This window comes from Paramacrobiotus metropolitanus, unplaced genomic scaffold, assembly GCF_019649055.1.
Source record: "Paramacrobiotus metropolitanus isolate TYO unplaced genomic scaffold, Prichtersi_v1.0 Parri_scaffold0000017, whole genome shotgun sequence".
Classification (NCBI taxonomy): Eukaryota; Metazoa; Tardigrada; class Eutardigrada; order Parachela; family Macrobiotidae; genus Paramacrobiotus; species Paramacrobiotus metropolitanus.
Genome location: NW_026570237.1, coordinates 757,594 through 781,953, shown reverse-complemented (window position 1 = coordinate 781,953; position 24,360 = coordinate 757,594). Strand labels below are relative to the sequence as shown.

The window sequence follows — 24,360 nt, the reverse complement described above, 5'->3', positions numbered from 1 at the left end:
GAATCTCGCCATCAGAGTGCATTACATATTTGCAGCTTTACTGCCAGGGCCGATTTTTCGTTCAAATTATTTTGTCGCCTCCGTGCATTAAAAAATTACAAACCCTTTTCCGAATCCCTATTTAGACACGAAGTGGCATTTCAATTATCAGTATGGACAGCACTCAATATCAAATTCTGGTGATCTCCCTTCGCTCGTTCGGAAGGAGTATGCCATGTTTACTCCTGCCAGGATAATGCAGCAGATATTATAAGGGGAGACGGACATGCCGTACAGTACAGGCACACGAATTTGTATGCAGGCAGATCCGATCAGTGTGGTAGCTATCGCTGCAAGCACAAGGTAGAAGGATTCAAACTCGGAAAAGCTCGTTTATCCCGTAAATAGCCATTTTGCTCCAGGTGGAAATATTCACATAGCGCAGATCGACCTCCTCCCAGAATTTCGGTCTTCCGTCCGAGTGAAACCCACTGTACCTGCACAGACAGTAAATTTGCGTTAGAATGTGATCACTCATTCTAGTACTGGAGCAGCAGGATGACATTGTGACCCCAATCGTCGTCGCAGGGCGTACGCAGTAACGTAGCTATCAGCTATTTTGACGGCTAATAGGGAGTTAGGGACCTTTGATTTCCTAGAGTAGTGACCTGACGATGTTTGCCCGCTGTGTCTGATTGTGAAAACTGCCCGAGTGCCTCTAACGTACAGAAAAAGGGCAACCTCACCGCAACAGCTTGTTGCTCCCTCTTCGAGCAAAGACTTAAGGCAAAGAATCTGTGTTCTTAACACGGTGATGATAGAAAGCGCTAATAATAAAATTAAAATTATTATAGCGGCATCATCGCCTTGTGTACTCATGTGTCCACTGTACGGTACTTCTCAGGCAAAATGGGATCGGTAGTACAGTAATTTTATTCCTCCTTATGACTTACAGTAGAAGATAGTTGCGGATGGTGTGCCAGTCATCGGGATAATCAAGGGTGCGCAGCCAGCGCGCGTGGACCGCCGTGACCTTTGCCAGCATGTCCGGCGTCACCGGCGGGAAGTTGTCGTTCAGCGCGCACATGAAGCGACTGGTTATGCCCATTTCGCTGTTGCTACAAGACAGCAGCAGCTTGGGAATAGTGATTTGTAGTTCGTCTATGGCCAGCTGTGGTGGCGAGATTGGCCGCTCGGACAGGCGCAGCATCCATTGGCGCTCGTGCGCTGGAAGAGGACGCCTGAACGCGCCGAAATCTGGCTTATAGATGTACCCTTCCTCAAAGACGTCGTACATTTGCTGACCGAAGAGAATGCTAACTTTCCAGTTGTACAGCAAGATAAAGTCGCAAATGTGCTTGTTGAACAGCATACGAACCACTGCCCCATGCGTCAAACGCGACCGCTTCTGCAGCGAAAGAGCTTTTGGTTCCATGTCGATATGGTCTCTGAGGACAAGTATAGGCAAATTGATTTCCCTGGAACTGAGTATCCCTTCTATACAATCATGCACGGCGCGCGGCGGGAAGACTCGCAACACGGTGAGACTGATTGTCGCTGAACTGAGGAAGCGGGTAAGGAGGGAGGCCGCTTTGAAGCAGGTGTCGGTGTCGACTTGCAGGTGCCAGCAGCTTTCGAATGAGATGCTGACGTGCTCCTTCATCCTGGGATGGCTCAGCAGCATCTGCCATATGGCACACACCCTGTCAAGACACACACGTACACACACTCCTTGTTAATTAAAACTACAACAATTCGCTAGAGTAGGCAGTAAAATCAGTTCAAACCTTTCAAAAGGCCGCTTCGTTTGTACTCTTCAAGAGTCGATCTGTCTTCTATGCGCAACGTACATACGATCGATTACCTGTATATTCCCCAATCCCCAGTACTCTTTCCGTTTCCTATTGCATGGTCTCTAATATTAACACCAACCCGATTCTTTTATCCTATCTGTAGTCTGGGAAGCAGTTCTGTTTCAGTACCAGTCTAGTTGTTCTTCGTCAGCATGGATGCAGTAGCTGAAGCGTAATGAAGCTAATTTGTAATTAGAAATAATTCTATAGGCTACAAAAGGCCGGCCTTTTTGGCATCGGCTTAGTGGCTGTAACTAACTATCAGGATAGTGGATTTCGACCCGGAAGTGTACGGTTGCGGCGCCTTACAAGAGTGGCAGCAAATGAGCGAAGCCGATCTCCCGACTTTCGCACTCGAAAATATATAAAGCAATAATTTTGGCGCTGAAATAACCGTGGCGTTCGCTTCTGTCATCCGAGTCTGACTGAACATAATACGAGTATTATGAGGATATTTACGCTTTTCGACGTGCACTCAGCGAAGCTTATCGATGTACCGGCTTTCAACTTCTGCTTCCGGAAGAGCGCTGGTTACATCTGAACCACAGCGACCCGCTATCGTCACTGCCTTTCGAAAGAAATACGCGACCACAAGGAAAATCTATACCGTGTGGCCTTCATTTGGGAATGCACGTCCAAATGGGATAGGATGTCGCTTAGTAGCCAAGGCGTCAATTCAGTCAGCGTCGGTGCATCAATGTCGATACCTGAGGAAAGAGTACATTTTAAGCTCATGCAAGAATAGAAAAAACTTCTTCCTACAGTTTAAAGACTACGGTGACGGTACGCCCCCTCGTTACAACCTTTCGACATACATGGAATGATTGTGATTTGTGATCATCTGTAGTACAGTGCGAAGGCTTAGTATTATTTCCCACAACCATAATTTGCGGCAAAAACGACAAAATCCTCAGATCTCTGCTTGCCTGCAGAGGAAGCCCACTCCAAGTAAAAGTCCTGCGGAATCATTTTCAGGAGAATCGGCTCTACCGGTTTCTGATCACACGAGATTCCACAGCAGGTCAACCAAACATAAGTACAAGTTACAGCGTAATTACCTCTGCCCGCCTGTTGGCTGCATCCTCATCGGAGTCGCGCGCCTGGTTGTCAGCATTGCCAGTATCCCTCTTCGGAAACCTGTTGGAAGATGCCCACTTACGCATAGCCGTTGCGCGACGGTTGGGAGCCCCGGTCTGCGAACAGCATGTATGCCGTTGCGGTAACGTAGTGGACAGCCTGGGACACCATGGCTTGGTTTGCAAGTTAGCGAAAGGAAGGCATGGCGTTCACGCCGTGTTGAATGACGTGACAAAGCGAGCCTTGAACTCTGCACGAATGCCATCGTCCCTCGAGCCGCCGGGACTGGACAGAGGAGATGGCAAAGACCAGACGGAGTTACCGTTTTCCCTTGGAAAAATGGAAAACCGTTAGTATGGGATGTGACAGTGGCAGACACGTTCGCTCAAACGTACATCGCCCGGACGTCACGGGTGCCGGGAAGTGCAGCGGAAGCACGCGAAAACCATAAGCTAGGAAAGTACGATGGACTTGCAGACCGATATGTAGTACAGCCGATCGCGTTCGAAACCACGGGCACATTTGGACCACTCACAAAGAAATTCTTCAAGGAGCTGTCGCGAAAGATCAGCGATTGTACTGGTAATCCTCGGTCAGGAGAGTTTTTGCGCCAGAAAATCAGTATTGAGATACAACGGGGAAACGCTGTCTCTGTTCTTGGAACGTTTAACGACATGGTTGACAACGAGAATGTGTTTTTTGCTTTTAAGCTAGCTAAACGGGAGTAATGTATTGTACAGATCATGCCGTTACGGTGTTACCGCAAAAAATTATTAAATTGTAAAGTTACAGCGTATGGGCACTTGTATGGGACGCTACATGCTGGGACACGGTAGCTGCATCGCATGTCCGGGCTAGTGCAAATGCATCAGATAGTGTTGCACATTTGGCCGAAGACTGTAAACGTCTAAATACTCCTAAAGAATAGGATATCTTTTTTATTCCCTGGCGGTCGAGACTTTTGGAACTTTTGGTTCGACATTTATGGAGCTTATTCGTTTCGTTGCAGAAGGATTCGCGACGCGACAGGGGAGCCTCGTTCTACTGCATTTTTAAAGCAGAGATTAGGCCTAGGTGTTGTAAAATGAAATGCTGCTGCTGTTCTGGGCACTTTGGGTATGCGTCCTAAAATGACTGACGGCGCCAACGATTTTGGTTGTTTTTACAATGTTTAAATTTAAATCATTTTCGAATAATTTCGCGTATGCACTTTTTGTTATACTGATGGCTTTTGCCCAATAAAGGAGTTACAACCGTATGAGTAAATAAAGCGTAGACAGATCCAGGAGCAGAGTGCAGACATAACTAGTCAGTTTAAGGGAACGCAGCTGTCGATGCCTAACTTACATGTATATCACGGTGCAGCAGAAGTCACTGCACTGCGATATTTATTCGGTATTTTAATAAGTGGAAGCCTTGTGGCTTGTACAGAGTACTAACTTTCAGTTTGTTTCGAGCCAGTAAAGCGCTTGGATCGACACGGGCCGTCTGTCTCTGTTATTAGAAACACTAGTACAGCTGTCTCGTTTATGCCTCGTTCGGCAATACTTACTTATTTACTAAAGAAACTAATACATTCGGTAAGATGTTGTCTGAAAGGGCACAGGAGAAGCGGTCCACTCAGTTCCTGAAGAAGAGAATCAGTATCGCTTTGATGCATGCGTTCAGGAAACGTTTTGTGTCGGTAAGAGGCTGGATGAAGTGTATTGTGTATTATGTGCTGAATAGGGATGGCAAGACTTCACCAGACTTCACTTCACTAAACTAAAACTTCGTCAAAACTTTTAGTCACCAAAATTCACTAAACTAAAATCTTTAGTTTCGCAAATTTTAGTGACGGTTAACCACTAATTAGTTTACTAAAAAAATTTTGCCATCCCTAGTGCTGAAATTAAATTACTCAACTAAAACGTACTGCGTGAATTAGCGTTTAACCAGTGTTCATTGTATCATACAAATTGTATGACCCAATAAACTGCCCGCTGCCTTATCTACTGTACAAGTACGTACGTATGTGTAGAAAAACCAAACGCCTAAAAATGACACTGACGACAGGCTGCGTACCGGCTTCGCAAGGCATATTTTCGCTGGTGCGCAACGCTAAATGATTGTGAATAGGCGGAAGAAGGGCGCGGCTGGCCAGATGAGTTTCCAGGACTGTCGACAAGGTTCTAGCCATCCAGTGCGTCGATTCCGCGTCGGTCGCGAGTCCGACGACGACGAACACGCAGCCCTCCGCTCCGATGCGCAAATGAAACCGGCAGCAGTCCCACAGAATTGCATCTCCTAACTTTATTTTGTGTTTAAGAGCGGCACGGACATGCTTGATGATGCGAAATTTATCGGAAGGTTCGCTGAGAAGGGCGCTGGCCTGGGGGAAGGGTATCCAGTGCTTGGTGTACAACAAACCGCTGCGGCGCTCCAGCAAGGGAGGTCCGCTCGGTGGCAGCTCATTGGACACTTGGCTGTCGAGGACCACCTCAACACATGGACGAGCTGTGTGTGCAGCACATGCAGTGGCGTTGCTGCTGCTGGACACGTCGGTTCGGATGCCAAACATCATAGAACCCAAGTTAAGACATCGTATACAACCATGAATTTCATCCAGCATGACGGCTGGGCGGAAACAAAACGGTCCGTTGTCTTCGTCGCGCAGTGCCGCAAATATTGTGGCATTTCGACTGTACAGCGCGTCACGATACGTCGGTAGTGGCCAGACGTCCTCCATGTGCATCCAGCGAGCTTCGGCTGTTGTAGAGTTGAAGTGGATGAAGGCGCGCTCGCCTTCGATATCCTGTATGTACCCTAGCCACCAGGTGTCGCCATCGCAGGCGCTTTCATCCGGATGGCGGGTCATCCGGACGGCGACAGTGTTGCGATGGCTCATTTGACTGGCATCCGCCAATAAAGGCTGATATATACACCGCGGCATCGCGTCCAGGGTACCCGGTCGCCAAAGGACCTGAAGGAAAGTTGCAACACTTTAATACTGATACCTGTACTTTCATTAGCAGCTCATGTTTAATTACTTAAATTAGTTACGCTTGTAAGCAGATTCAACAACAACAGCGCAACAGCGTACGTACCATTACACCATACTATAAAATTAATATGCCAGTTGCCAGGTACATTGTACATTACAATAATTCGTATAACACAATCTCTTCAAATTGACATTCACGAGAATCCTTAACTATACTTTACACTACAAGACAGTATGATTGAAATGAAGTAAATTAATTTATTGAAGCTGATCAGATTGCTACCTATTTTCATGCAACGTAGTAAATCATTCGGGGCCGGGAATGCCTTGTTTTGTTATGCAAATTATGGCGCACAAAGCTTCTTCACAGTGGTCTTTGCCGCAGTTACTGGAAAGTGGCGGACTAGCCGAAAGGACTGGGAACGGAAAGCGCAACGGTCGTCTACGTTATCACCCTTGCTGTCTCGCATACAGAAAGCAGTGTTCAAAGCACTGATGTCACAGAGATGTGCTGCTGTTATATATTTTTGTTAGCACAAGCCAGTCGCATCGAGCAAATTTTGTAACAAAACAGAGCTAGTTGCAAAAAAAAAATCTTTGAAAATTGTCCGATCCATCCATGGTTCCGAGGACGGAAACCGCGTATCCCCGTTGTATTTCGATCGACAGGCATTGGCGTAGGAATTCGGGGCGAGGTTCACCTGCAGTGTGCTGCTGTAGCCACTTGCCGATTTGCTTTTTAGAACGGAAGCCGACTTACCCCCGAGGCCGTGAATTTCGAAACCTAGCAGAGCAAAAATTCGTCTGCCCTGAAGATACGCGTACAATCTCGTTTTCTTGTCTTCGGCCTGGGCGGCAGCGGATTACGCGGCCGCGGAAGTGGGCCTGATGTGCGATGGGCGGACCTGTCCACGCAGGTAACGTCCCAAGCCAAACACATACCGCGTTTCAGGCGAAGGTGATGCACCCGTCAGGGCGACGATCGGACGAATAGGGTGGACCTCGGGGTTCGAGCTTCGCTGCGATGCCCGCTTTACAGCAATAATAAGTGGCAATAAGTGGGCAATAAGTGGCACACAATGCTGTTCAGGCCGCCGTGGCGCGCATGTCTCCCAGTGGAGTACAAGCATGACAGCCCGTGGTGACCGTACACGTCGAATGCTTTATGGCATTTTGCGTATGGGTGCGGAATCGCGGATCACAAATGACTGCACCAAGTCTAATCCCGACCGATTTCTTCAAGGAGTAATCTTCCAGAAGGTTGCCACTTGCCAATATGCGCTGAAGGCAAGGCATTCAGCCAGATACCGGCTTCCGGACTGGACTGTGCCAAGAGGCGTTCTCAGCTAACTTCGTCGTCGCGGAAGGTTTCTAGCAGGGCTCATAAAGATAGTTACAGAGCGGTACGTCCCATAGCTCCATAGGTGCTGTTTACCATAGTTCCACACAGACCTGGGCAGTTAAATTTAATAATTTAACTTAATGTGAGTTTTTTTCGAGTTAACGAGTTATCTTTTAATGGGCAATACCCACCAAGATAACAACGACTGCAAGCGCCGGTACACTACTTGCTAGTTAAAATTTAAACATTAAAAAAACAACCAAAATCTCTATCTTCTCGTGGATTAAAAAGTAACGTGCTTAAGACAGCCGTGGCATTTCCTTTTACAACAGCGAGACTGAAGCGCTGCTTAAGGAAAGCAGTAGAACGCGCTTCTCCGGTTAAATCACGAATATTACGGCCCATGAAATGCAACAGTTCACTCAGAGTGGGGCAAAATACTCCCAACGTCTCAATCGCTAAAGGGTAAATAAAGTAACGAGTTATAACTTTGAAACTAAACTCGCCAGGACGAAAACTCAAAAGGCAAACTCTAAAGTCGAAATACGAAGTATAGAAAATGTTATAAAAAATTTGCTCTGAACGCGGATCGCTAAATTTCCTAATCGGAGCATGAAAATAAATAACGTCAGAAAATTATAACCTCCGAACGTAAAAAATTATGAACGTCAAACACTGAACGTTAGAACATGAGATAGACACAACGTAAAAAATTAAGAACGTTAGAACGTCTGAACGTGAAAAATTAAGAATTTCAGAACGTTAGAACGTCAGGAGGTCAGAACGTCCGAAAATCAGAACTTCAGAACGTGCAAATTTAAGAACATAAGAATGTCAGAACATCAGAACGTCTGCACTCTGAACGCAAAAAGTTAAGAACGTAAAACGGCCGTAAAAGTAAAGCACGTAAGTAAGTAAATGCGTCTTAGTTACGAGTTATAAAGTTTTTAAAATCTAATTCCCTTATTTTATTCACCTTGCGAGTTTAAAAACTTTATAATTTTTTCCAATACGAACGTCCCGAGCGCGAATGCGCGAGGCTACCTTTTTAGTATAAATTGTTATTACATACAGTGATCCATGATGTTTAAGGGCTGAAGCTGCGGAATATAGTATGCGTATCTGTTTTCCATCTCCATTTCTCAGCGAATAACACGGCTGCCACGCTACATAACGAATGCTTTTTATCAGCATATTCACAAATGTTACTTGTACTTCAGTAATGAAACAGTTTTTTATTATTTTCCGAAAACAGAGCTCTTGGGAAGCGGAAGGTAGACAGGGTACTCCTTCACTGAGTTTGTGCAGTGGCTGAATATTCTCTCTGTACGAGTACTTTACTGATTGTGAACTTAGTGAGTTGAATTATAGCGAATGGGCCTCGTAACTGTTCCTCTGGCGAGATGTTACGAGAAATTTAATCCAATGTTACAAATGAATACCGTGTGTTCTATTTTTTATACGCGTACCAGTAAAGAAAACCTGAAAACCGAGACAAATCCTCAATTGAAAAGAAATTCCGATGCCATGCCAATGACTTACCCCACTCACGATACAGGAGTTCGTCCACGGTAAAAAAAGATCAAATTCAAATAAGACTATAAGAGGCTGAGATCTGGATAACACTTTTCTTTTTCAGTCTATTAAAATAGATCCTCGTAAATCATAAAGTAGGGGCTTTGCGTTGCAACTTGTATGGCACACAAGTTAGCATCCATCCACACAAGTAAGACTTCCGGCCGCCGGAAGTTGGCTTGTGCGTATGGCTCAAAACGAGCTGGTGTGCGGCACGCGTGTAGATGTGACCACATCGCGCATACACATACAAGTAGCCTACCTGACTGCTAGATAATTTTCAAAACTTGCACCACTCTTCCTTCGTTTGCCTCTCAACAGAACATCCCAACCTGCATACAAACATGGAGGAGAAATTTACGAACTTTTAGATACCTGACAAGTGGATGTTTGTAACCTATCAAGAAAGTTATGGCTGTTTTGGTTTCTCGTAGACATAGCATGGGTCCGTGCGAGGAGGCGTTGCTTGCATCCTTATGCTAAGTCTACGAGAAACCAAAACAGCCATAACTTTCTCGGTTTGCCATAGATATCCACTTGCTAGGTACCAAAAAGTTATGAAAATTAATTCTCTATCTCTTGGTATATCGATTGGGAAGTTCTGTTAAGAAGTACTTAAACGAAAGACGAGCGTTTGAAATTTCGAGATCCACTGGCAGTTCGATCAGTTTCGTGTATGTATGCATGCTAGAGGGTGGAGTTACATACGCGTAAGGCCCTTACGAGTATGCATTTTTGGCACCGCCCTCACACAAGCACACATCTACTTAGCGCGGCGGCGAATCGCCGCGTTGTGGGTTCGGCCAGGGCGTTACTTATATTTAGGACTGTCAAATATCAGCAGCCCGCTTGTATCTGCGGCACGACTGCTGCGCACGTATCGGTTACTCATCTTTCCGCTATGACTAAAGAGAAAAAAATTGAAACATGTTCCCACCACTGATAACGGATACACTCGTAGAAATAAACACCAAATCTGACAGCACCGTGAATTCTGCAATAAATCTGCCTTCAGTGCCATTCACTACCATGGACAACGCAACACAACAAGCGCAAACTTACACAGAGATTTTGACCACCCATATTAATAATTATCAGATCATTGACAACACTTGCCTAATGCGCCGCCGTTGGAACGATGTAATGTGGCTTTATGTAGAGTTTTTGCGCATGCGCTCTGAGTGCTCTGACTGCTCTCCCTAGTCCCTATCTGTATTAACCAAAAAATCTTATGTAAAAGGCTCCTGCTTGTAGCTGACGTCAGCACGAGTCTTGAGGCTACGCAGGTTATCGAAGCACGTACATTACGCTCGTACGCGTATGAGGACTTAACAAATTTGAGTTCACTGGGAGGTAAACTATGGGATCAACTGTGCGGTCGATATCAGCACAAGCCATTTAGTTAAGTGTGATGCGCACTATTGCGTACAATGACTGCCTTTTCTGCTGCAGCTAGCTTTGCGGCTGTCACGTTCCACCAAAAAACGCTAAGTCTCGTAGGTTCCTGACAAACTTAAAAAACGCCTGGGTTCGGATTAAGTTGAATTAGGGTATTCATAAAGAGCTCACAGTGCCAACGATTGCCATTTTTTAACTTTGTCAATATCGCCAGTTAATCAAAGATCTCCATTCAGTTAAAAAATATTGTTATTTAATATAAATATATCAATTGCAAAATATCAATTCAATATTTTCTATATATTATTCAATATATATTATTCAATATATCATTCAATATTTTCTATACGTTCCTGCCATTTTTAACTTTGTCAATATCGCCAGTTAATCAAAGATCTCCATTCAGTGAAAAAATATTGTTATTTAATATAAATATATCAATTGCAATATATCAATTCAAATTTCAAAAAATACATCACAGTGAGATACTACACATTTTGTACTTACTAATTTCCACTGTCAATTATCAGCAACACTAAAAATGCTGAGCTGTGACTTTCAGAAAATCGAAAAGTCCGCATACACACACGAGCGTAGGATGCGCGCGTCTATGGCCTGCGTAGCCTCAAGACTCGTGCTGACGTCAGCTACAAGCATGGTTTTTAAATAATATATATGCCAGCACGGATGAATAATGTCTTAGGATTTAGCATGTAAAAGGTTAACTGCATATGTAATAAATAATATGGCACGATGTTTATTACATTAAGGGAGTGGGCCGGTACATGGTACGTATTATGCACGAAAACTTTCACTTTCGCGCACTCCAAACACAGTTTTGTTTCGGTTTATGATATTTTGTAGCCAGAAGATTTGTATACACTGGATCATTGACAACACTTGCCTAATGCGCCGCCGTTGGAACGATGTAATGTGGCTTTATGTAGAGTTTTTTGCGCATGCGCTCTGGAGTGCTCTGACTGCTCTCCCTAGTCCCTATCTGTATTAACCAAAAAATCTTATGTAAAAGGCTCCTGCTTGTAGCTGACGTCAGCACGAGTCTTGAGGCTACGCAGGTTATCGAAGCACGTACATTACGCTCGTACGCGTATGAGGACTTAACAAATTTGAGTTCACTGGGAGGTAAACTATGGGATCAACTGCGCGGTCGATATCAGCACAAGCCATTTAGTTAAGTGTGATGCGCACTATTGCGTACAATGACTGCCTTTTCTGCTGCAGCTAGCTTTGCGGCTGTCACGTTCCACCAAAAAACGCTAAGTCTCGTAGGTTCCTGACAAACTTAAAAAACGCCTGGGTTCGGATTAAGTTGAATTAGGGTATTCATAAAGAGCTCACAGTGCCAACGATTGCCATTTTTTAACTTTGTCAATATCGCCAGTTAATCAAAAGATCTCCATTCAGTTAAAAATATTGTTATTTAATATAAATATATCAATTGCAAAATATCAATTCAATATTTTCTATATATTATTCAATATATATTATTCAATATATCATTCAATATTTTCTATACGTTCCTGCCATTTTTAACTTTGTCAATATCGCCAGTTAATCAAAAGATCTCCATTCAGTGAAAAATATTGTTATTTAATATAAATATATCAATTGCAATATATCAATTCAAATTTCAAAAAATACATCACAGTGAGATACTACACATTTTGTACTTACTAATTTCCACTGTCAATTATCAGCAACACTAAAAATGCTGAGCTGTGACTTTCAGAAAATCGAAAAGTCCGCATACACACACGAGCGTAGGATGCGCGCGTCTATGGCCTGCGTAGCCTCAAGACTCGTGCTGACGTCAGCTACAAGCAGGAGCCTTTTAAATAATATATATACAAGCCAGCACGGATGAATAATGTCTTAGGATTTCGAGCATGTAAAAAGGTTAACTGCATATGTAATAAATAATATGGCACGATGTTTATTACATTAAGGGAAGTGGGCCGGTACATGGTACCAAATTCGTGTACATGCACGAAAACTTTCACTTTCGCGCACTCCAAACACAGTTTTGTTTCGGTTTATGATATTTTGTAGCCAGAAGATTTGTATACACTGGCGTGAAAACCGTTTGTGCGCGCAACATCCGGTTCGGGAGTCATGGCTGTTAGAAAATTCCGAAAGTTTAAATGTATTCAGGTGTACCAAAAGTCTCATTATGGACCGATCTCCGTCAAATTTTGCACGTAAAAGTCGTAAATGCGCATGTCCATAAAGATCGTTTTTACACCGATCCAGACTTCCATGATTTTTTTCAAATTTTAAAATGAATTTTAAAATTTTTGAAATTCATTTTAAAATTTGAAAAAAATGCTAGAACAGTGGATCGGTGTAAAAACGTTCTTCGTGGTTGTGTGCATTTACGTGCAAAAATGAGGAGATCGGTCCATATCTTTGGTACACCTGAATGATTAAACTTTGGAATTCTAACACATAACTCAGAACCGGATGTTCTGCACAAACGATTTTCACCCAGTGTATAAATCTTCTGGCTAGCATAACCGAAACAAAATGTTTATGAGTGCGCGAGTGAAAGTTTTCGTGCATGTACTCTTGAAGTACCAGGCCACTGGAAAGGCATGAACAAAATAAACAGGCGTGAGCAGAACCTGTTGTTTTTGCTAATTCGCAGTTCGCTAATTTCAGTGACAATTCGATATAATAACACATAGTAACAATCTGGGGATTTACAAACAGCCCATGTTAAGCTAATGTCCACCATGGTAACAAGCTTCTGAGTGACCACTGGATTGTGGGTAGTGGCCTTTCCAGAAAATGGATGATGCAGGAACACTCTCGACACTGACAGGATTCTGTAGCACTTTAGAGCGTGCAGATTGGATGTGTGGAACGGGAGAACATTCGCTCCATCGGCAAAGTGTCGAGGACCCTTGTTACTTAGTTAGTATTCATATAACCAGTTTACGGGGTCTACATCCGTACACACCCTTTTGCAGCGAAAGCTTGTTACGCAATGCACACTTCGTAACGGTTGATCGCATTGGTCCTAGCCGTTTAGAAAACTATGAAATTTAATAAATAAGAAAATCTCAGAAATCCTAAATAACCCTAAGAAAGCCTAAGAAACCCAAGAAGTCTAAGAAACTTAAGAAACCTGAGAAACATAAGAATACCTAAGAAACCTGAAAATACCTAAGAAAACCTAAGAAACCTAAGAAACCTAAGAAAATCTAAGAAACCTAAGAAACCTACTAAGAAACCTAAGAAACCTAAGAAACCTAAGAAATATCGTATATGAAAGAATACGAGGTATACCAATCACGCTGGTGGGATTGACTGCGATTAATTTTTGCACAAGTTTCTTAAATTTTCAATATTTTCTAACGTGCCGATGCCGAAGGCCGCGGTCTGTCTCGGTTTTTCCGAACGGTATTCATATAATTATGATTTTTTGGTATCTGTATTATAGGTATAATTCTAGGAGTACTAGTTTGTACAAGTACTTATATAGTACTGTTGCTACGGTGGTACCTATGAGTATGGCCACAGTAGTGCGATTCCAATGGAATTCGTGATTCTCGCCGAGACTGCAGGCTGGCAGTGTGTCATTTTGACGTCACTAACAAACAGGGATTTTGGACTGCGCCAACAGAGAATTATGCATTCGCTCTGTTTCTGTTCGTGTGTTGAAATTTTTGAGGCGGTAATGCAATACCGTGGCCGTAGCATTAGCGCTAAATTTAAGAATACCGTAAACATTTTTATCACACATTTTTTGGTCGTTTGCAGAGAATGGTTTTCTGTTAATTTTCATGTATCTATCCAATAAATCAACAACATAGTTTGCGAGCGCGCACTGTTTAAGAAGTGCCGGGATGAGCACTTGTTGTTATGTGTCTACGATGACTTCCCGTCGCACCTGAGTCGCACGGCTCCCAACCGCCCCAGGGCACCATCCCGGCGAGAATCATCAATCCCCATTAGGTGCCTGTGGAATTACCCAGTTGCGCCAGCCAGCGTTGAGCACGTACGTGCTGGTGTTTGGCGTATCGCAGGACTGCATGTTATTGTGAGACACTCAGAAACAGCGTTCCACCCTTTCCAAATCGAAAACACTTACTGTCAACTTGCTCGCTCGAAGCCTCGAGCGAAGTTGAGAGCACCAGCGCAGCTCGGACCAGCTGAACCACACGTAACTGTCCTATTAGCAAACGCGCGCTGGACCAGCGCTGCAACACCTCCACTCCTTAACCGACCTCCGATTACTGAACAGGCCCCTGTAGATCGCCGACCGGAAGTACCCCGCCCTCTTCACCCTCCAAATGCGTCCCCTCTCTCCCACTTTAACCACCCGCCAGCACGTAGTATCCCGCCTCCCCGCGTGGTAGAGCGGATGGACTCTGAGCGCTGCCGGCCGTTTCCACGGCACCGACGTCCCGCCGCCCTGGCCGCGTTTCACCGAGATGATGGGGCGCTGCGTGCCGCTGACGCCCTTCTTGGACGTGTAGTTGGGAGCCCCGGCAAGATCTGATATTTTCTTTTCGCTATTTTTCCTTTCGGTTAATTTTTTGTGGTAGAGAACATTTGAAGAAATTAAAATAAAAACATAAATAAAGCTTTTTTGTAAAATACCTAATCAAATGAAAAAAGCCAATGATTTTATTCCCGCTGATTTCACCGAGTGGAAACCATACTGCACAGCGGACGATGCAGACAAAAATTAAAAACTGAATTGAAAACCGAATTCAGTTAAAAAAATTCAATAAAACGGTGGCCAAATCAAAATCGATACATTACCGCTCGTGAGGCAAAACAATCGCTCTATTGATAAGAGTATCATGGCTTCGCATACTGCTAAGAAGAAAAATAATATGACTGTAATCTGCACAGTACGAACCGAACCGGACATTTGAAATTAATGCAAGAATCCTAGAATCTCCTCCATCCCCACGATGCATACTTCCTCCTTTTCACCTATTTTACTAACAATGCAATCTAAATTAAAATAATTGATAGTTTTTATTTCACTTAAACTAATTAGTATCCCAGTTAAATTAATTGCTACCACTTTCAACCCGTAAACGGGCATTAGCTGAACACACACCTGTCAGATATGACACAGAAGCAGGAGAAAATGGGGCAAAATATGCCTTTATTGAAGATCAATAAAGCAACCACAAACAGACACAGAAAAAGCCAATGCGGCATATGCTGTGGAAAGTAGCTGCAAGCGCGCAAGTCAAAATCGTGATAATGATGCAGCGTGCTGCAGGTATGCAACAGCTGATGCCGTAAAGCATAGAATCGCTCGTAAGCGCTGGGCTACGCCCTCAAGAGTGCAGAAATACGCTGATTGGTCAGCGTAGACAAAGTATACGCTGAGTGAGCAGCGTAATAGCGCGGCACGAATGGCGTAGCCATGTGCGGGCGGGCGACAGAGAAAGCCACAAGAGGTGTCTACCGCCTCGAGTGAGTGGTCTCTGACATGCCTCTGGGCGGGAGTGGGAGCTCCTGCGAGCACCTTCCGACTCTGCCCCTGGCCAACCCGGTAGGGTGCCAGGATCCGATACCCGGTAGGGCCGGATGCCACTTTGTCTCTAAACCCGGTAGGGTAAGCTTCCTCCAGACCCGCGGTGCAGTGCACCGAACGGCCGAAATCTGGAGTGCACTCTGTTTGCAGGGGGTTCCAGTGTGGTTGAAGGCTTGCTTTGGTCGAACAAGTAAAAAAATAAAGTTTATAAGGCTCATTGGTTAAACATTGAAATAGAAAAATCACAATTCCAGTGAGAATTAAAGTAAGATCAAAGTTAGAGATCCCAAAGCCAATTCCTTTGGTTAATGGCTAAATAAAAACATCAATTTCTTTGGTTATTAAAGTCTAGAAAAACCAGGTTTGGTTAAAAAACTAGACAAAAATGGCTTATTCCGACTAGGTATACCACAGGGCCGCGGTTATCCACAGGGGTCCTAGTCAACGGTCCGCTTTATCCGATAGGATTGTTCTGATCCTGTAGATCCGAGGCGACGGTTCCCAGAGATATCCACAGGGGTCCAGTGTAGTAATTCCAGCGGTGCGGTATAAGGAGGGCACGGTTGCATGCGCAAGGACAAGTTTTCCCCTTCCTAGTTCAGTATGGCGGACCAAGCCCGGTTGGGCGGTCCATATGGGGCCAGAGTAATGCCTCTGGACAGGAGGGGTACTCCTGTGACCAAAATAGAATGCTTAGACCGATTCCGTTTGGATGGCCCATATGGGTCTCTAACTTGGACCGGTTTTGGCCTTGCATGCCGGTTTGGTCATGCGCCTAGGTCCAAAAATTTTCTAAGTCCAGAAGGGCCGCAATGGAAAAATTGCTAAGTCCCAGGACCGGAGTGGGGTGATGGACCAAACCCGTTGGGGCGGTCCAAACTCGGTCTCTGACATTCTCTGACATGCTCTGGGCCGGGATACAGGGTTCCGGAATGGCAGGGCCTTGCTTCTGGCCTTTGCTGAGGTGTGGGTCCTGTATAACCGGTTTCGGCTCTCCGATGTGGACTTAGTCGTTTTTTGATGAGCCACGTCGTTGGACGGGCCAAAAGACTTAGTCGATTTTTCAGTGGCCACGTCGTTGGACGGGCCAAAAGACTTAGTCGATTTTTCGACGGTCCAAAGTTGATGGCGGGCCAAAAGGACTTACTCGTTTTTTCGACGGTCCAAAGTTGCAGACTGGTTAAGTCTGGTCCGCCTCAATGGCCGTGGGCCATGAGTTAACTACCATGTCAGATATGACGGGTAAGTTTCCCTAAGACCGTGGCCATAACAAAATTAAGTGGCGTCTGACGAAAACATCAGGTTGGCCGGGCCAAACTCCAAAAAATTAGATTGTGGGCGCTGGTAGGCGTTTTCCACAAAGGAGTCGGTCTTCTAACTAGAAGCATCCTCATTTGGCCTCGGGGCGGTGCATCTTTTGGATGGGCCTCTGGGCAGTCCGTGGTGAGGATGTTGGACATGGCATGCAAAGTGGGTGTACCACAACTTCTATGTGGCTCCCGTACTCACTTGTCCCAGTTGCCTGGTATGGCAACTAGACTCGTGAGCTGCATATGGTCCATTGGACACACAGCGGGCCTGGTCCGACTTCTATGGGCCAGCACTTGGCCTTGGCTTGTCGCAACTTCTATGCGGGCCAGGCTAATCCATGGCTTGTCGCAACTTCTATGCGGGCAGTCGCCGTCTTCTGGGCGCTGGATCCTTTCCATGCCGGTGAACGGGGCCTTGTGCCAAGTTCGGTCCGGTAAACTCCGTCGGATGGTCTGGGATGGCCGAGCCAAATTCATGGTCCCAGCCGCTAAGCCAGAGCCTATCCGGGGAATCCGGTTAAGATCCAGGGATGAAGGTCTGGTGAGGTGGACGGTACATGGCCGTAAGCCACGTTTGTTGGGCGAGGGCTACAACCGTTGGGTGATACCCATCGTGGTGTTCATATCCGGTTCCAGCTGATGTCGGTCCTTTTTTAGGGCCAACATGCAGGAATGGCCGTTGGCCTGTTCCTGCCCTCCTTGTCCGGCTTGGTCGCCGTCGCCCAACCCAGGATTGAGTGGGTCGACGACGCTTTCCTCCATGTCCGCCAACTCCTGTTCAGTTAGGTTGTCCTGTGGTTGGCTGGAGGCGCTGGTCGGCTGGACTTCTGGGCCAGAATGTACGGCCTTAGTCTGGACTTGAGCGGACGATCCTGTCGAGGATCGCTGAGTGCGAAACTTCGTTGGAAGTTTCCGCGCTGCCGTTCGGTTAACGAACGCCTCCGCTCCGTCGTCGAAGTCCGTTGGGTGTCGATAACGGTAGTCTTTAGCGCGGCTCCTGAAAACATTCAGGGCGCTCTGAATTTTGACTCCCGTTTCAATTTCGTGGATTTGGTTTCCAAGGAGGGCCACTTGGGTCAGTAACCGAGGAATGATCTTCCCCTGCCGATAGGCAACTTCGAGTTCCGTAGGTGACCAAGTCTGGCGGCAAAGATGCGTATCATCATGCCGTTGTACGAGTAGGCGTACGTTCCAAGTGGGGCCTCCTTATAATCGGCCGGCTTGCATGGAATTTCCATGGCGGCTCTACAAGCTGCGATGATGAAGCTGGCGTTTGCGTCCGGTAGGACAAACTGGGCCAGGTATTTGACGACGTCAAGTTGGTCGTTTTTGATGTGCAATTGGCACAAGTCATTCCAGTCCGGTCTGGTAACAGGCTGTCCAAGTAAGTTCGATAGAGTCCGTGATGCTCGATAGAGCATTGTCACGGACCATTGAGTAGCCCTAACGGTTCTCAGTGTGTTCCGCCATGCTGAAAGCACGGGGCCACTCCTTTTTCTGCATCTCCATTTCAAGTCCGGACCGGATGACGAAGGTTTGCAGATTCTGGACCATGGCGTCGACTTGGGCCCATCTGTCCCTGGGGTATGGGATGGCGCCCATAATGTAATCCGTCACCACCCGGTGGGGAAATGGCCGGATATTGATGCCTTGGTCCTCAGCATGTTTATATGGATCGAAGTCCGTGGCACTGACGCCTACGTCTTGTCGGGCCGGTGGGTCCGATGACGGCGGTGCGGACTCCGTCTCCATTGGGATCTGAATGCTAATGTTGTGGGCCACCGAGCTGACACTTCGTTCTGGTCGCTTGGTGGACTGAGCGACAACCAGGTTAGACTTGGCCTCGTTTCGCTTCCCGGGTGATGTGCGCGTTTGGCGCTCCTCGGGCTGGCTACGACTTTGGCGGCCAGTTTGGTCCTGGTTGCGACTCTGAATCTGATGACGTAAGTCATCTGGGTTCCGCGGTAGCGGTGCCAGTGGCGGGCGGTGCTCAGTGCGCGCTGGCTGATATTGGCCCTTCAAGGCATCCAGCAGTCCACCTTCCAGCAGCTGCTTAGCTACCTGGTCAACCATTGCTTTGTTGATGTTTTCCAGGATCTGGTTATATGTCGTCGGTATAGGCAACCCATATCCGTAGGATTGAGAGCCTGACGATGGCTGCTGCGGATGTGGCTGATGTACGTAATTTCTCGGGGCGGCCGTTGGGCCACGCCCTGAGGACTGGTCAGAACCCGTGTTACGGGTTCGACGTTCCCGGTCCCGTTGCTCCTTCTGGTCTCGAGCCGATTGGCTGAGTGGGGGGATCGGGGTTCCGGTACTGCTCCAGCCAGGTTGTCGGTCGCCACTGCGTTGATGTAGAGATCGTAGATCTCTATCTGTTTATGGTCCCTCAATAGAGGAAACAGATGGCTTCCATCGCGGCTGGTCATATGACAGTATGCGTCGAAACTGCCTCTCACCACTTCTAAGTAGAAGCAGTAGGCTCTGTCGGTCTTGTCGCGGAAGCCCGGCCGCAGGTGGTATGCGCAGGGGAACAATTCCCGTGAGGAATTGTCCCGGCGGTTTAAGTGATCCCCGCTATTGCGTCTGCAGTCCGAAAATCACGGCTCGTACTTCTGCTGCGGTGTAAGTCCCATTCTCTGTGGTAACAGAAATGAAACTTGCAGAATGAGGTTAAGTCCGCTTTCTATGACAGGTCCCTATGATAATTACGCCCTATGTTTTACGTCCATATAATTTTACGTGTAATTTGTTAACTAGGCTTTTCTTGCCCGGTGAATTATATCGGGATCACCCCCGAGACCCTATGCGAATTCTACGCCTAGGTCACTGATGGTAAGTGCGCCGCTTCTTCTTGGACTTGGTTGAGGCCAAGGAGGCGGGTTCAGTGGGGCGAGGGCCATATCGGTCTGGTGGGTTAGTCTTCATTGCATAACGCTGCTGGGCTTCTGGCTCGTCAACAGTCTGCTTGAGCCAACCTACGCGCAGCATCTTTTTAACGACGTATCGAACGTCCTCGCTGAGATAGTGCAACCCGTTAGGGCGACTAGGGGGATATTCATTCCCGTCACTCAGCTGAGGGTCGTACGTTGAAAGTTGTACGTCATATCGTCCAAGGAGTTCGATGGAACTTCCGGCACCCGAACACCAGTGCCAAGGCCTCCTTTTCTATCTGGCCGTAGTTCTTCTCGGCGGCTGTGAGCGTCTTCGGGGCGTGTGCGATTGGCCGTTCCGTTCCGTCCGGGAAACGGTGACAGATCACGGCGCCAACGCCGTACTGTGACGCGTCCGCGGCGAGGACCAGCGGCATCCGGGGATCGTAATGAACCAGGAACGTCGCGCGGACAATCTGCTCCTTCAAGGAGAGGAACTGCGTTTCGCAGTCCTTGGACCAGGACCAGGCGACTCCGGCCTTCAGGAGATTGTGGAACGGCGCACACTTTCCGGACAGGTCGCGTACGAACTTCCCGTAATGGTTGACCAGACCCAGGAACGCTCGGAGTTCGCTGATGTTGGTCGGCCGGGCCATATCGCGGAGTGCCTTGACGCGGTCCTGGGAAATGTGGCGACCTCGGTGGTCCACCACGAACCCCAGGTACTCCACGGAGTCCTGAAGGAAGAAGCACTTGCTGCGCTTCAGCATGAAACCGTGCTCTTCCAGGCGTTGGAGTTCCGGAGGTGTTTCTCTTCCGTCGCCCCGGTGACGATGATGTCATCGAGGTAAATGGCGACTCCCTCGCATCCCTGGAGGACACTTTCCATGATCTGCTGAAACACGGAGGGACCGCAGGCGACACCGAAGGGGAGTCGGTTGTACCGGAACAACCCCTTGTGCGTGTTGATCACTACCAGGTTCTTGCTCTCTTCATCTAGCTCCACCTGGGCGTACGCTTCCGCCAGGTCCAACGTACTGAACTGTTTCCCTCCGTTCAGCTTCGCGAACAGCTCATCGGGCGTCGGCAGCGGGTACTGCTGGACGTTGAGAGCGTCGTTGAGTCCCGTGCTAAGGGCGGCACAGGTGCGGATTTCTCCAGCCCGTTTCTGCGCCGTCACCACTGGAGCTGCCCAGTCGGCCCGTTCCACTGGTGTAAGGATGCCCCTCTCCACCAGGCGATCCAGGTCGCGATCCAGTGCTTCGCGAAAGGCAAATGGCACTGATCGAGCTTTCCGGAATACAAGCGTCGCGCCTGGCTTCAAGTGCAGGTAAGCCTTGTAATGTTTGCAATGGCCCAGTTCGTCACGGAAAACTGCGCTGTGCTTCTTCAGCAGCTGTTACACCTCCAGTGTGCCGGAAACTGTAGACACCCTGGTCGACTGCAAATCCCGCAGACTCAGTCGGCTGAGATCCAAGGCGCGGATCCAGTCTCTACCCAGCACGTTTCCACCAGTGGCCACCACCACAACCGGCAGTGCCTTGCGAGTGCGTGCGTGGTCGACTTCCACGGTTGCAGTACCGATGACCTTTAGTGTGTGCCCCGTGAAGCTCCGCAGAGTATTCGTATACGGTGACAGCTTCGGGGATCCGGTTGATCGTCACGTGTCGGCCGCAATAATCGTCACGCTGGATCCTGTATCCAGAACGGGCGACACAGGCACGCCATCCAGCTTTACTGGTACGTGGATGGATCGTCCCCCCGTTGTGTCCACTGACAAGACGTCAAATTCCTCTTCCACGAGTAATGTCCGTCGTCCGTCTCTTCGCTGCTGGGTTGCAGGTTGCTTCCCGCTTCGACACATTTTCGCAATATGACCCTTTCTTCCACAGTTTTTACATGCTAGCTCCTTCGCCCAGCACTCCGCTCGGACATGTTGGCTAGAGCCGCAGCCATCGCACACGCTTCCTGTACTACTACTAGTTGCGAGCTGCCTGTCCGGACCAGCGCCGCGCCGTTGCTGTCCGCCTCGGCCGCCGCCGCGGTTTCTTCCTCTTGCGCCGCCGCCACGGCGTGCATTGTCCACGCGAGCCACATCAGGCGCCGTACTGCCCTTCTTGTTGCTTCTCCGGAGCTCGTACTCCTCGCAGATCTCCAGAGCCTTCTCCAGAGTGGTGTAGGTCTGGGATTGCAGGTGTTGGCGTGTAGCGTCGCTTGCGATTCCGTTCAGAAAGGTCGCCGACATATTCTTCTCAAGTACGTCGGCTGGGAAACCGCAGGGAAATGCCTTTCGTCGCAGGCGATTTGAAAAATCCAGCAAGGTCTCACCGGACTCTTGCTGCAGCTTAAAGTAGTTCGCCCACTCGGTGGCGGCGTTCGTTTTCTTCACTTAGGCATGCTCGAGCTTGTCCACCAGCTGCGCAATTGTGAAATTTTCGGGATCAGTAGGTAAACACATGGAAAAAAGCATTTCCCCCGCATCGATCCCGAGTGAATCTAGCAGCAAACACTTCTGGTCTTCCAGGTCATTGATTTTCCGTAGCTTCACGTAATTCCTGTATTGGAATTGCCACCACCGCCATGTCATCTTCGCGGGTTCAAACTTGATCAGCCCGGATCCAGTCTTCTCGCTGGACGTCGTGGGGGCTGATGGCGAAGTAGGCGATGCAGGCGTTATCGGCGCCGGGGTCGACATTTTGTGTAAGGAATCAGACCGCGTGAGGTCGTGTGGCCTTCACGCCAGTTTGTCGTGACGTGATAATAAATGTACTTTTATTATCGAACGCAGGTCGCTGACTGACTGTCAGCAAAAACCAAAACATTGACTCGTATACATAACGTTGCTATGCAGAAAGGTGATGTGTATACACACATATATCTGACAACCAGGTAGGATTTCCGTGTCATGGTCCCGTGGGACGTCCATGGTAAGTTTACCAGGGCTCTGGTCATCATCGTCGTCAGAGTCGGACCTTTGGGATTCCATGGTTTGGTCCTGGTCCGGCTCTTCTTGCTGTTCTTCCTCTGAGTCCTCCGGTTCGGAGTCCTCGGAGCCTGATACGTCTCGACCCGGTGGTAGCGGGCCCTTCCTCAGGCTCCTGTTTGCAGCCGTGGCCTTTGTGGCCGTGGTCTTTCGACTTTTGGTTGATGTGGCTGATGGAGTCGGTGAAGAAGGTCTGGACTGGCCAGCTGCGTTAGGCAGTGACACAGTGTCCCTAGGCACGGGTCGGATTCCGGCCGCGCGCATTTGATCTTCCTCTTCTTGCCGTGCGGCCCTCTCTCTCCTTGTGACCGATGGTCGAGGGGGCTTTTCGACCGGCAAGTTCTTCGGACCGGGCAGTTTGGCCTCTTGGGAGATTAAATAAGCCTCCTTGGCTCTGCCGGTCAACTTGTCCTTTGGCGGTCCCACTGCTTTCTTTCTGTCCGGATCCCATTTTGTGTCAACGTCGTGTGACACATACAGAGACAGTAGGGTCTTCTGTGGGATGAATCCCGGAATAGTGAAGCGAATTGGCTCCGCCCTATGTGCGTTGGTCGTTTCCAGGGTTCCTTCCCAGACCAGCGCAATTAGCTCATCGGCCAGTCTGGTAATGAGTTTATCCAGGTTCTCTTCTCCCTGGTAGTAGAGGGCGTTGAGTGTCCTGGCGATATCGGTCAGGTTGGAGCCTCTTGGATTATGCAGATAAGCGATAGTTCTGCATATCTGATGGAAAGTCCCTGCTATGGGAAAGTCCTGCTGGCCGATGGGCCACGTGTTATTCCATCATGCTGGACCAGTCACGGTGTGTGCGGACCAGAAGTCCCATGTCCAGAATCCGGGATACCATCCGCCGCATAAAGGGTGCCGTTAGTACACGGTCCGCCGGCGGTAGGCCCTGGTATTCTTCCTTGTATTTCATCCGAGATCGTAGGACGCAGACGAGGCATTGGTACATGTCTCGTCCTGTTGCGCGCCTCATAGCCCTGGCGGCTGCCACGGTTAATCGCACATAGTGGTCCGCTGGGATCTCTGTGTGTGTGGCCTCCGGTCCAGGATCCGGTAGCTCGGCTTCGTCGTCCCAGGGCGCGGGGAGCATCACTTCTTCTGAGGGCGGTTCTGTCCCGAAGCGTGGTTCATACTCCTGATCTCGCCGTGGACGATTTAGTACGGGCTCTGCTGGTTTGTCTGGACTGTCCGATAGGACTTGGACGTCGTCATCGCCTGACAGCCGCTTTTCTAGCTGGGTGATCTTGGCCTCTGTCTTTTTATCTTTGGCCGCCTGCTTCTTCTGGCGGTTCCGTTCGGCCTCTGGATTAGATGTTGTGCCAAGGTGTGGCCGCCTGACTTCCACTCGGTTGAGGGGAGTTTGGACGAGAGGCCGGTCTGGCCCTCTCTGGGTTTTTGGCTTTTCTCGGCAGCTTATTCCGTTGGGAATTAGCTGAGTGGATCACTCTCATGCCAAGTGC

General features: G+C 48.0%; 2 protein-coding genes across 8 annotated transcripts; both read right to left on the bottom strand.

Moving 5' to 3' along the window:
* Positions 1–156: 156 nt before the first annotated feature.
* LOC129585579 (uncharacterized) lies at positions 157–15,411 on the bottom strand. Of its 7 annotated transcripts, none has more exons than XM_055478311.1 (7): positions 9,358–9,442; positions 9,072–9,141; positions 8,777–8,874; positions 4,974–5,871; positions 2,440–2,539; positions 933–1,682; positions 157–476 (listed from the first exon to the last, which is right to left on the bottom strand). In XM_055478311.1, the coding sequence occupies exons 4-7, from the start codon at positions 5,839–5,841 to the stop codon at positions 353–355; spliced, it is 1,842 nt and encodes a 613-aa protein (XP_055334286.1). In that variant the 5' UTR covers positions 5,842–5,871; positions 8,777–8,874; positions 9,072–9,141; positions 9,358–9,442; the 3' UTR covers positions 157–352. The 7 variants fall into 7 exon arrangements, with proteins under 7 accessions (XP_055334286.1, XP_055334287.1, XP_055334284.1 ...); XM_055478312.1 differs by lacking the exon at positions 9,358–9,442 and adding an exon at positions 6,176–7,344 and having other exon boundaries at positions 9,072–9,346; XM_055478309.1 differs by lacking the exons at positions 8,777–8,874; positions 9,072–9,141; positions 9,358–9,442 and adding exons at positions 15,099–15,183; positions 15,306–15,411.
* Positions 15,412–20,144: 4,733 nt separating this feature from the next.
* On the bottom strand, positions 20,145–21,993 carry LOC129585536 (uncharacterized protein K02A2.6-like). Its single transcript, XM_055478250.1, has 3 exons — positions 21,919–21,993; positions 20,747–21,310; positions 20,145–20,651 (listed from the first exon to the last, which is right to left on the bottom strand). Exons 1-3 carry the CDS (start codon positions 21,991–21,993, stop codon positions 20,145–20,147), a joined length of 1,146 nt encoding a protein of 381 aa, XP_055334225.1.
* Positions 21,994–24,360: the final 2,367 nt, after the last annotated feature.

Bases quoted from the DNA above. Each gene is read 5' to 3' on its own strand.
- LOC129585579 (XM_055478309.1), bottom strand. The intron at 1,683-2,439 runs GTATAGATTTTC...GTGTCTTGACAG, and splicing joins TCCCAAATGAAGGCCACACG to GGTGTGTGCCATATGGCAGA. The intron at 477-932 runs GTAAGTCATAAG...CTGTCTGTGCAG, and splicing joins ATCCGCAACTATCTTCTACT to GTACAGTGGGTTTCACTCGG.
- LOC129585536 (XM_055478250.1), bottom strand. From the start codon at position 21,993: ATGCACGCCGTGGCGGCGGCGCAAGAGGAAGAAACCGCGGCGGCGGCC. The intron at 21,311-21,918 runs GTCCGGACAGGC...GAGGTGTAACAG, and splicing joins ACAGCAACGGCGCGGCGCTG to CTGCTGAAGAAGCACAGCGC. The intron at 20,652-20,746 runs GTCACCGGGGCG...TTCTTCCTTCAG, and splicing joins TTTACCTCGATGACATCATC to GACTCCGTGGAGTACCTGGG.